The following is a 12,756-nucleotide window of genomic DNA, read 5'->3' on the forward strand; positions in this document are numbered from 1 at the left end:
ATCAACACGGATCACAAACAAAACGAATTTTGAGTATTATTCAATTATTAACGGTGAACTCAAGACGTAATATAATCTTTGTCCGGCACAGGCTGTCGGCTCACAGACAGACACTCAGAGTGCCACGTAATGGCCACTTATTTTGTTTCATAATCGAGAAAAGGACTTGGCACTCATACGCTGATCGAAATATTTTATCATGATTAGAGCCTCATTACGCAGACGTGTAAACGTTTCTAGAGCAAAACAACTTAGATCTCCTATATAGTTTCAACATAAAGTAAGTTTCGTTTTAAATGGGACTCACACTGCATTTCTGTCACTCCTATCTAGATAAGCACAATGGCGCTTTAAGCTAAAATGGCAAAAAGTCTTGAAAACTGCTCGAGAACAAAATTTTAGGAAACTCTCCTCGCAGTTTTTTGAAGGCTACAATGATTTTTTTCAAACATGGCAATCTCAGAGATCGTGTTTATTTTTTTTTTTTTTTTTTTTTTGTAATTTGACCCTGTGCGATTTTTCTAAACTGCACACCCATAATATCAGAAATAAGTTGTTTCTCACCTTGCACTATCTTACTGTGGTCAGCCTAAAGTCAAATGTACTTAAAATGCGACGTCTGCAATCGATACTCGACGTATTAATTTTAGTATTTGCTCTAATCTTCCTTCATAAGGTTACGAACAGTTGGTCTTAAAACGAAAAGTAGTTCTAGGTATGCCCCTTGATTTACTAATGTACTTCACAGGCATACATGAAGTCTCCATACTCTTCCTTCAGTTCCATCGAAAATTGTTGCAACTGACAATGGCCATTTCTGAAATGCCTTCACGCTTGGCCCGAAAGCGAATGATCATGCACTTCTACTGTAACTTTCCTCCATCATATCCCGCTCACTTTCGTAGATTCACGTCTCAGTAACTTCAGACAGATTATAAATGACCCTACAGCTCTTTAAATGACACTTGACTCTGTTTTTATCCATACAGAATACTTTATCCAGATCTGAAATATGTTCCTCTGTCCTAAATTATGAGCCTTAATAATGAACTATTGCTGCTTCCGTAATTAACAGTGTGAAGAAATTCTAAAAAATCTACTTATATAATTACTGGCTAAAAACTATATAAAAAATAATGTTCCATTGTACCTAGCCACTTGCACAGTGAAATAAGAATATAGTTTCTGCCACAAAATTGCCTTTATGTAGAAGGAATTGTTCTAAGTTGTTATAATCAGTGTTGAACGAGTGGGAGCATATGGATCGTCGGTGACTGTGCTGACCTGAGTGTAAAAGTGAATGTGTTTTTATTCTTCTGGTCGTACAGCTACATTACATTTGGTTTTCAGTTACTGTGTTGAGAGTAATTCGGCGTTGTGGTTCATCGTTGCAAAGACTTGTGTTCATTTAAATAACATTTTTATGAAAAGGTTTTAACATAATTTGTTTGCTTCGTTTTTATAAATTTATGTGTGAAATATTTTGGAGGGGATAATTTCATATGTTTTTTGTGCCTCATTGTGTTACTACGTAATGGTGAAAGACAGGGAAACAACTACTCCCAATATCAGCATTATTACGTTCCATACTTGTGGGTGGGAAATTGAAACAAATGTGTGTCGCTGTACAGCAGTACTTTTCGGTTTCCACACACAGGTGTAGCATATGATATTAAACTTTTGTGTTAGATTAGCGTTACTTTAACACAGTCATTCTTTTGTTACGTCAGCTGATCGTTTCAGTGGAAATTTCAAAATTAATTCGTATGGTAATTCGTGCTGATTTAAACGTTGTTCGAGAGATGTTTCACTACAAGCGCCAGTCTTTCGTTTCATGTCTTTGGGTGTACAACATCGGCTACATGCAATGTGTGTAGTGAGGGAGAAATGATTGCTCCACTTGCCACGCATGCTTATGCTGGAACATGTCAGACGCTATATCATTAACAAATATACGAGAAACTTTATGCTCGAAGTTGCTTGAAATTAACGTGGTAAACTGAGGTGGTAGACATTTTTAGCAACTTGTAGTATATCCCCTTGTGAACACTAAAGTCAACGTGTAAATTCGTCGCTGGTCATTGAGAAACTTCTTCTCTTGAACTATAGCTCCCATACTCCCTAGCAGATTTGTACGTACAGTATTTGGAGGTGAAATACTGGAGCTTAAATCCGAGAGAATGAAGCAATGAGACACTTCTGATCGACTTGTTGAAAATGAATATTTCAGACATGCCTCATGTCTGCATTCGAAACTGCCACCATGAAATATGCAGGTTAGCTGTTCCACACGGAGAGTGAAAATGTCGTGAAAACTTGGCTACGGACCTGGAACCAGATGGTAAACCTGTAATGTTCAGAAAAAAAGCTGTCGTCAGGATTCTGTATGACAGACATTCAGGGTGACAATTATTGAACTACATGAAATAAAATCGTCATAACTTCTGAACGGATTGCCTTAGGGCGTTAAACTGCACGGTTAGCCGCTTGACGTGATGGGAATTAGTGTGTGCCTGCATAGTTTGGTTTAGCGACGAAACTCACTTTTATTTGGATGGGTTCGTCAATAAGTAAAATTGGAGCACTGGGGGGGACTGAGAATCCGCATTTCGCGATCGAGAAGTCTCTTCACCCTCAATCGCGGACTGTGTGGTGTTCAGTGTTCAGTCAGGAAATAACCGGTGCAATATTCCTTGACTGAACAGTGACTAGCTAACGTTATGTGAAGATTTTGGAAGATGTTTTCATCCCCATTATCCAAAGTGACCCTGATTTCGACAAGGTGTGACCAATGCAAGATAGAGTTCGACCCAATCGAAGTAGCAGAGTGTTTGATGTCCTGGAGGAGCACTTTGAGATGGCATTGTGGCTCTGGGGTACGCAGGGGCCACTGGCATGAGCCTCGATTGGTCGTCATATTCTCCTGATTTGAACACATGCGACTCCTTTTTCTGGTGCTATATTAAAGACAAGGGATACAGCAATAACCCCAAAACCATTTCTGAGATGAAAACAGCCATTCTGGAGGTCATCGACGGCATCGATGTTCTGATACTTTCGCTACTGGGCTGCGCTACATCGTCGCCACTGATGGCGGGCATATCAAACATGTAATAACCTAAATCCGAATATATTTAATATTTACATTGCGGGCTTTCAAAAAAATAATGTGGTGGTGTGGCCCTCAACTACGTACCCATTGACTCAGAGTTGAAATATTGAAAGTTTTGACTGGTTTCGTTGTCTAGGTGCTGGGATACATAGCTGTCGCATTACACACCAAATACTGCTGAGTCTTCAATATACAGTATGAATATACACATGAATCGAATGGTCGAAGGTCCCTATCACTCGGCAATTGAGAATTTTGAATGTGACAGAAATTTATAAATGACAGATTGCAATTAAATTAAATCTGCAGGTACTATTTTTAACGACTTTAAATGACGAGTACGATAGCAGAAGTACCTTTAAGAATGCCCTTTATTACTGCAAAACACTTATTGGTATCGATGGTCCTGCAACTAAATAAAATATAAGTTTAGTAACATGGAAACAATGGATTCCTACATCACCTAGTTAGTTATGAACAGCAACATAGGTGGCGAGATATTCACTTCTAAATGCATACTACGTCTTCACTGCAGAAGCCACAGCAATCTCACAAGCGCACAGGTTGGCACTACGAAATATTTCTATCTCCCACGACCATGGGCAAACAGCTCAACACTCTCCAAGTATTTCCCACGACCGCCTGTCGCGCCTTCGCTTCCAGCACCCCTTGTCCTGCCCAGCACCCCTCCCCCACTTCCATCCCGCCTCCCCATTAACGAGTGCTGTGATTGGCTAGAAAGCTTGTGCCATTTCTTCAAGCCAACGCACACTCACAAACATCTTGAAACACATACGAAATACTGGATTTACATTTAAATAACTTGAAATTAAATAAATATTCCTCTGGCTGGATCATAAACAAGTTCTAACGCACGTTATTAAATACATAAACAAATCAAATAAACATATATCAAAGGAATAGAAGCGAAAGATAGGCCAGTAGTGTAATGTCTCCGTCTTTTCTAAAACACAGTAAATATTTAACCAATTTCTTCATGAATAGTATATATCGGATATAAACAAACACATAGATGAATAAATATATTTAGAAGCATGCTGCTACCGTTTTTTCGTTTAACCGTGGAATACTTATGGCCTGATGCGATCAATAGTAATTGGCCACCTTGGCGTCCGGTAACTCATGTACTATTCAAGTTACATGCCTGCAATTCATACCAATTTAGGTTTACACTAATAGCTTTCTAAAGACACGTCGATCGACAAAATCGGACGAACCATTTAGATTTTGGAAATTCGTTGCTGGGTGTTACTTGTATAATTTACAGTCAGATACAGAACTTTAAACTAATGAAGATATTGGAAATCTGATTGCACCATCAGAATCGGCGTGCAAATAAAGGTACTCTACATGTTTCTTTTTAAGGTATCATGATTCCTCTGGCTATTATTAATTTCTACATGAACTGTGAAATGTCTGCCATCATTTTTTTCACGAGGTCCGCCATCTTTGGCACTCCCGGCATACACACCTCCTTCATCGAAACAGAACCCATTCCTCGTCACAGCGCCAACATGGAATTGCCAGCCACGCGGTCGGCCTGGACCACGTGCTGGGGCCACCCACGCCTCCTGCTCCTGCCCATGGTCGGCACCACGTGCTGTTGACCAGCCGCACCTGCCTAGAGTCCCCAGCGCAGCCACACCAACTCAGAACTTACAATATTTTCAGGGCGCCGCAACTCGTCCGTTACCTCACAACATGTTGAATAAAGTGTGTGCACCCGTAGTCTGTAACTAATTTACGTTTTTTTTTTTTTCCATATACCTCAATAACTCTGACGCTGTGCTTGCAAGTGGATCAGGAAAATTATGTATACATTCCATGTTTAAGAGAAGCGTGGCAGAATAATCAACTGCTTCAAGGCATTTTATCATTTTACTGCAAGTGGGAGTGTTGAATGTTCCAAAGTAATTATAAATAATCTTGTAGAGAAAGTAGTGTTAGTGTTCAGTACCTGGGGTTGTGACTGAGTGTGGACGGGGTTGTGGTGCAACAAACTACACAGCATGGTGTCTTTCAGAATGCAAAATGTATTAGGTACTTGTGCTCAACTGTTTACATATATATATATGTTCAAATTAAGATGGTGGCGTGGTGTCGGCGTTCTCGAAATCCTCCCACGGCACGGCCATGTTCTTGTAGATGTCTGCGATGACTTTCGCCGAAGCCTTCTGCGTCCTGGGTCTCTCTGGATCGTCGTAGTCCACGGAGTGCAGCCCGAACTTCAGTCTGTGGAAAAGTGCTGAGCGTTATGATTACCCCTACAAAGAGCGTGCGGCGTGAATCACGGAATTTAAAAAGGAAACCATCCAAAAACTGAGGGTTACACATTTGGAAATTACAAATTACAGGAAAAGACATAATTATTGCTGGAATGAGAATTAAATGGAGGTGGATGGGAGAAGTAGCGCATTGGAAGTGTGATAGATGGACCACAGAGGTTCTGTAAAGAATTCTGAACCTACTACATCTACATCTGCATCTATACTGATGAAATTATCCTGACCATGTCTTCACTGTCCCTGCACAACTTATACATAAGGGTTTGTAGTGTATCCCTACATTCCTCACTTGATAATATTATTTGAAAATTGTTCAGGTTCTTCGGCCGCTTGGTGAAGCCAATCGACGCGGCTTCAAACCCAAATATGTTTTACTAATGAAATTCACCGTGAAAGTACGCATTCGTACAAGATTTGGACGTTTACTTTGATCTTATTATCGCTTACAAACCGCTGGCCGACAAGAAACTTCTTGAGATGAAAAACAAGGTGAATACTGGATTTATCATTGTTCCCAGCAAAAGGAATCAGGAAGCGTTATCGTTACGCTTGAGGTGAACGGTCGTGCGTTGTCATTCACGAAAAGGATACTACAAGTCAGTAATCCATGTCATTTTTTCTGTCACGTGCCGCAACTTTTTCAAAGGGTCACGGTTAGCTGTAGCGTTTATTGTTGTATCTCGTTCCATCCAGTCCACTAGTTAAATTGCTTGAAAGGCTCGAAACACAGTGCAATGATTTTTCTTGAAGAAAGACGTGGCTTTGCTTTCTTGGATGCCCTTCATCCATAGTTCACAGTATATCATGTGAGAAAAGCGCAAGCTTAGTTTCGCATGAGCGATGCATTCTAAGGCCATGCTGATTCGTCCACATAAGCTTCTCAACCTCTAGTAAGTTTATTATATTCGAACTGAGAGAATGTTCAAGGTTTCTGCAGCAAACAGAAGTTAGGGATATTGGTCTGTAACTTTGCGGGTCCGATCTCTTACCTTTCTTAGATACTGGCGCATAGCGCTGTAAAAACTCCAAGGCTGCTCCAATGCGTTTCTGTTTTAGAACGTCAGTAGTTTTTCGTACCCATCGTGCACACAGTTTTGTGGTGCAAATGTTGAGCCACAGTCACGTTTACTAAAGACAGTGAAATGTTTTGAAAATGCATTGACAAAACGGAATTCGTTACCCGCCTACTGGAACGAACTTGTTTGTCGATGCAGCGCACCACTCATACGGTGATCAACGACGGGCATCCACTGCTTTCCTCCGCGTGGTTATTTCCCTTCCTTCCTTAACCATCCTAATCCACTTTCGCGCCACAGCTTCACTTCTCACGTTGTCCTCGAAAGTTTCACTTGCCTGACGATAAATTTCACAAGATCGAACATTTGTCGCACTCAAAAACTTGATAATGTCTCTAAGTTCAAGCTGGCGGCCCGGACCATTGTTTTAAGCATAATCACCGACAAATAATGAGTGTAGACGTTAACTTAATGAAAGAATATGGCTAAGCTACCTCTTTCTCGAGTTTAAGGATGTGACTGAACATGTGTAACTATGGTGCAGTCAGATGTGCGCGAGATACGCGCAAACGTTACATGCTTTCCGGATCAGCTCTATACGAGACAGCATCATGGTTGCCTACGATAAGGCAAAGAAAAATGACCTTTGTCTAGCTGTGTACGTTAAATGGGTCATGGTGTCTATAGACCGGGCAACAAAGAACACTTACCGATTTCTGGGAAAAATCGTAGTAATATATTAGAACAATAGCAGGGAAAGAGTAGCTGAAATTTCCTCCGTGGGTTCTACGGTAATAAGAGCTTAAGAAATGGTACAATATACCAACGGATCGGAAGAGCTCTATTATCTAATGAACCCGACAGAAATTGGAGATCGATGATGATACATATCAGCGCAGAGATGCTCCTACAAGATGCGTGTGGAAGCAGGTAGTACAGGGATAGCAACGGTGGAATGATGGTGAGACAGTACACTGGCATTAGTGTATCCAGCACATCTGGCTGGTGGGAATGAAAGAGATAATTCCAGGAAATATTTACAAGACACATGTCAGGGCCATACAGTGATCGAAATACCCGAAGTGTTGCACATATCTGCTATGTGGTTTCATCTTGCTCTGCATTCTTAGGTCACTAGTACCGGCGATACTCACGAGTATCCATTCATCCACTCCAGGTTGTCGATCAGACTCCAGTGCGTGTAGCCAATCATTGGTACACCATCTTCGTTGATGGCGCGCAAGATAGCTGACACGTAGCCCTGCAATAAACAAGAGTTTCATCATAATATCATTAAAATATATCAATGGCTACACTGCAATTAAGTGAGGTTTGGATGCTATTCATTTTTATTAAACTGTGGTGTGGTGTGAAAAACTGAGTGATTGGCATAGCGCTTGTTAAACATGTTTGGATATTACCAGAAATTACAATATGGCGAAAGTATTACGTTCAAAGATCCCCATCAACATTTATCACTGTGTACTTAAGCGGTGAGACTAATTTGTGCATTGAAGGCGTAATTATTGACAAATGGAACGTGATTGTCACTGCTGAGGTGCGGAATCATAATCTCGATGAAGGATCAGTGGTTCGAAATGTGGGACAAGAGGACGCAATCAGTGAAGTCAGTTGCCTGGCCAAGGCGTGACTGCTCCCAGTCACTGACACGTGACAAAAGCTATCTATTTCGCTTCCCTTCGATTGATCGGTATCGTATTTCACGGAAGAGACATGTGCTGTGTAAACACCAGTAAGATCCATCTTGAAAGAGCGCACCTTTTTGTCATTGAGAGGGTAGTTAATTTATTGACTGGGTACTCGTCCACTGTTTGAGTCAGATGACCATTTTTTTAAATTTTTCTTTGGGTAATCAGCTGTTTTTTGCGATACTAGCACGAAATAGTTAATAAAAATAGTTAACAGTCACGTTGAAAGTAAATAATGCTGTAGTCATTTGCACAATTTTGGACACCATTTTGTGGAGCTATCGACTTAAAACATTTCTTTTGCTGTTTTTCTTCTTTTACTTTTCGTTTTGGGCATTTGAGAACCACATCACTTCGGATGAGCTCATTTTCTGTAATTCTTTTTTATCCCTAAGTTCCATTATTTCACTCACATACTCTGAAACTTTCTTCAGCCTTGTGGTCATTCTGTTTTGGTTCTGGGTCTAATTGAGTTCTGGAAACCGATACCAATCTCAGTTTTTGGTTTGAAAGTCACCCTGTCGAAAATCTGTTTCCCGTATTCCCTTTTCTCCAAATCCCTCTGTACTTTTGTTCTCTTGTTCTCGAGAAACAGCATTCTGATGTATCAATCTCTCGTAGTCTGTTCTAAGGACATGTGCGAAATCCTCACTCCTTGGTCCACAGATCTTGTATTCTGTATTGAACGTCCTCTGTTTTTCGAGCTCCCAACATCCTCCTGAGAATCCTTCGTTCCGCAGGTTCAGCCCTCCTACGCAGTCCTCTTCATACAAGGGCCAGACTTTCTCCTTTGTAAAAGGCTCTTGGATCATTCACTGCCTGGCTGTGTCTTAATTTTGCATTTATCGAAATATTCTTCTTCTTTTGCTCATTGATCGCCCTTTCTTATAGTCTGAAGTTGTTTCCAAATAATACCGTAAAATTATTATGTGTCTTAGGTCCAAAGAACCATTAAAATAAACAGATGTGTTAATCGCCACAAAAAGGAAGAGTTGGTCCCACGTTTCTAATTCTGCCATACAGTGAACCCTTAAATAATGGTTGGCTAGCAGATTATTTCCTATAAAGATGATGGCATCATGGAATTTACTGTAGTTGCTAGCACTTGTTGGCGATAGCAGAGGATTTAGAATGTGTGCAATCATTCAGAAGGCAGCAGAGGAAAAAAGTAACAGAATATGTCGTCAAGCGAGCCAAAATATTAACGTTTTCCGATTACTTCATACATATTAAACTGTGTAATCTGATACTACCTCCATTCCTTATGATTTCGGTTGATCATCTCAATAGTCCTCAGAGTTCACACGTAACTTACATATTTGTTTTGCGTCACGAGTGTGGTCAGTTCTATTTAAGTGATTTATCCATTTCGTTCTATACATCTGCTAGCTATATCCTGTACTTTTCATTTGTAATTGTGTAGTCCTACAGGATCAAATAAAAGTTATTTAACTAATTTTCTTGCCTCCTCTAGTGTTGCCTGCTGCTCGTCTCACGAACCTTATTTTTGTTGTCTAGCATGTTCTTTCTCTCTCTTATATCGAGCTAAATGTCGCAGTTGTTAAGCAACTGGACTTTCATTCGAGAGGATGACTGTTCGTTTCCCATTACAGCAAGACAGGTTTCTTCAAGCCGTTTAAGATAAATGCTTGGATGAGTGCTTTCTATAGGACTCGACCGATTTCCCATAGTTCCCCAAATCTAGCTTAACCTCCATCTCTGATGATCACACCATTAACGGGATGTTAAACTCTAATCTTCCACCTTTCTCTATCTTTTGCGACAACCCACACTCCACTTACATGAGCAGAACAGGATTAAGTCGTTGAGTTACGATATTTCGACGTAATGAAATAAAAGTGCATTTCCGTTTCTAAGAATCCATGACTTACTCTCGCAATGTGCTATATTTGTAAACTTGTTTCCGGTCAGAAAGGGGTGCGTCCTTTGTCTTGCGAATTTTATTTCATCCTTACATTACTTTAAAGAACTAGTTTTATCATTTTTCCGTACGTCGTACACCATCAAGTTTTTATTTCTTAGCCGGACTTTGGTGGCCGAGGGGTTCTAGGCGCTACAGTCTGGAACCGCGCGACCGCTACGGTCGCAGGTTCGAATCCTGCATCGGGCATGGATTTGTGTGATGTCCTTAGGTTAGTTAGGTTTAAGTAGTTCTAAGTTCTAGAGGACTGATGACCTCATCAGTTAAGTCCCATAGTAGTCAGAGCCATTTTTTATTTCTTATTCTGATTATTTCTTCATTTCTCACAGTCTACACACGAAGACCAAGGCTGTAAAGAGAGGTAAGGCACAGTTGATGAGAAACAGAATTATCGCATGTAACACGTGGGAACTAATGTGCTTTATTCGTATTAGTTGACAGACTTACGATGAGAGATGAAAGCTCTATCTCAGATTTCAGATTCTCGTTAATGAAAACTTTTTCAGAATTTGTACTTATAAACAACGGTAAGCGCCAAAAATATGGCTTCCAGTAACAGTAACTAATGCGTGATGTGCCAGAAAACTGCTTTTTAGGGACCATTTGTTCGAATCTGAGGACGATGTGGATACGTACAACCCATTTAAAGATCCTAAATACTCGTATATTCTTGGACGCAAATGCACATCAGAAGTTGTTGCTATTCTGGTAAATATGATATTCATTTAAGCACGTAAACAATGATAAGGTGTGTCGGTTACCACAGATTACATGAATTTTTGTGGCAGGATGATGATAAAAACTTTAATGGTCATACTTAACGTTGTTTACGAGCTCGAGTATGGTGCTTGCTAAAATTTATTTTATATCGTGCTGAATTGTAGGTTAATCTCTGAGGTTGTCATACTTTATTACTAGAAAAATTATGAATGCAAATCACAGTGCCAAATACTGTACTAGAAAAATTATGAATGCAAATCACAGTGCCAAATACTGTACCTATTCCGAACTTCTAATTTTTTGTTGTTGAGAGCTTTCTCAGTAAAGCTTCGTTAATTCTCCCAGAAAATAAACAGTGGGAAGTCAATGCTAACCCATGTTAAGTGAACTCGATTTGCATGGGGACAATGTTTTTTGGTCATCAGTCATCTGACTGGTTTGATGCGGCCCTCCGAAATTCCTCTCCTGTTCCAAACTTCATGCAGCCCGCCAAGAAGTCCTCTCATGTTCCAAAATATTCGTCTCAGAGAAGCAGCTGCAACGTACGTCCTCAACAATTTGCTTGATGTACTTCAATGTCTGTCTTCCTCTACAGTTTTTACCTATTGTTGAAAAGCTTTTAAGAATGAGATGTTGGGTTGAATCTACCAGTTATAACATATATCGGTAAGGTACATACATTTGAAATTATGATTCATATGGATAGACAGAAACACATTTTATGAAATTGAAATACACTCCTGGAAATGGAAAAAAGAATACATTGACACCGGTGTGTCAGACCCACCATACTTGCTCCGGACACTGCGAGAGGGCTGTACAAGCAATGATCACACGCACGGCACAGCGGACACACCAGGAACCTCGGTGTTGGCCGTCGAATGGCGCTAGCTGCGCAGCATTTGTGCACCGCCGCCGTCAGTGTCAGCCAGTTTGCCGTGGCATACGGAGCTCCATCGCAGTCTTTAACACTGGTAGCATGCCGCGACAGCGTGGACGTGAACCGTATGTGCAGTTGACGGACTTTGAGCGAGGGCGTATAGTGGGCATGCGGGAGGCCGGGTGGACGTACCGCCGAATTGCTCAACACGTGGGGCGTGAGGTCTCCACAGTACATCGATGTTGTCGCCAGTGGTCGGCGGAAGGTGCACGTGCCCGTCGACCTGGGACCGGACCGCAGCGACGCACGGATGCACCCCAAGACCGTAGGATCCTACGCAGTGCCGTAGGGGACCGCACCGCCACTTCCCAGCAAATTAGGGACACTGTTGCTCCTGGGGTATCGGCGAGGACCATTCGCAACCGTCTCCATGAAGCTGGGCTACGGTCCCGCACACCGTTAGGCCGTCTTCCGCTCACGCCCCAACATCGTGCAGCCCGCCTCCAGTGGTGTCGCGACAGGCGTGAATGGAGGGACGAATGGAGACGTGTCGTCTTCAACGATGAGAGTCGCTTCTGCCTTGGTGCCAATGATGGTCGTATGCGTGTTTGGCGCCGTGCAGGTGAGCGCCACAATCAGGACTGCATACGACCGAGGCACACAGGGCCAACACCCGGCATCTTGGTGTGGGGAGCGATCTCCTACACTGGCCGTACACCACTGGTGATCGTCGAGGGGACACTGAATAGTGCACGGTACATCCAAACCGTCATCGAACCCATCGTTCTACCATTCCTAGACCGGCAAGGGAACTTGCTGTTCTAACAGGACAATGCACGTCCGCATGTATCCCGTGCCACCCAACGTACTCTAGAAGGTGTAAGTCAACTACCCTGGCCAGCAAGATCTCCGGATCTGTCCCCCATTGAGCATGTTTGGGACTGGATGAAGCGTCGTCTCACGCGGTCTGCACGTCCAGCACGAACGCTGGTCTAACTGAGGCGCCAGGTGGAAATGGCATGGCAAGCCGTTCCACAGGACTACATCCAGCATCTCTACGATCGTCTCCAT

General features: G+C 41.9%; 1 protein-coding gene across 1 annotated transcript in view; it reads right to left on the reverse strand.

Moving 5' to 3' along the window:
* Window positions 1-5,214: 5,214 nt before the first annotated feature.
* LOC124709103 (myrosinase 1-like) overlaps window positions 5,215-12,756 on the reverse strand; it is a 46,807-nt gene continuing 39,265 nt past the window's right edge. The window contains exons 10-11 of the mRNA XM_047240752.1: window positions 7,589-7,695; window positions 5,215-5,365 (exon numbers count right to left, since the gene is read on the reverse strand). Coding sequence (XP_047096708.1) covers window positions 5,215-5,365; window positions 7,589-7,695 — 258 coding nt within the window. The remainder of the gene's footprint in view (window positions 5,366-7,588; window positions 7,696-12,756) is intronic.

Source organism: Schistocerca piceifrons, chromosome 7 (genome assembly GCF_021461385.2).
Source record: "Schistocerca piceifrons isolate TAMUIC-IGC-003096 chromosome 7, iqSchPice1.1, whole genome shotgun sequence".
Lineage (NCBI taxonomy): Eukaryota > Metazoa > Arthropoda > Insecta > Orthoptera > Acrididae > Schistocerca > Schistocerca piceifrons.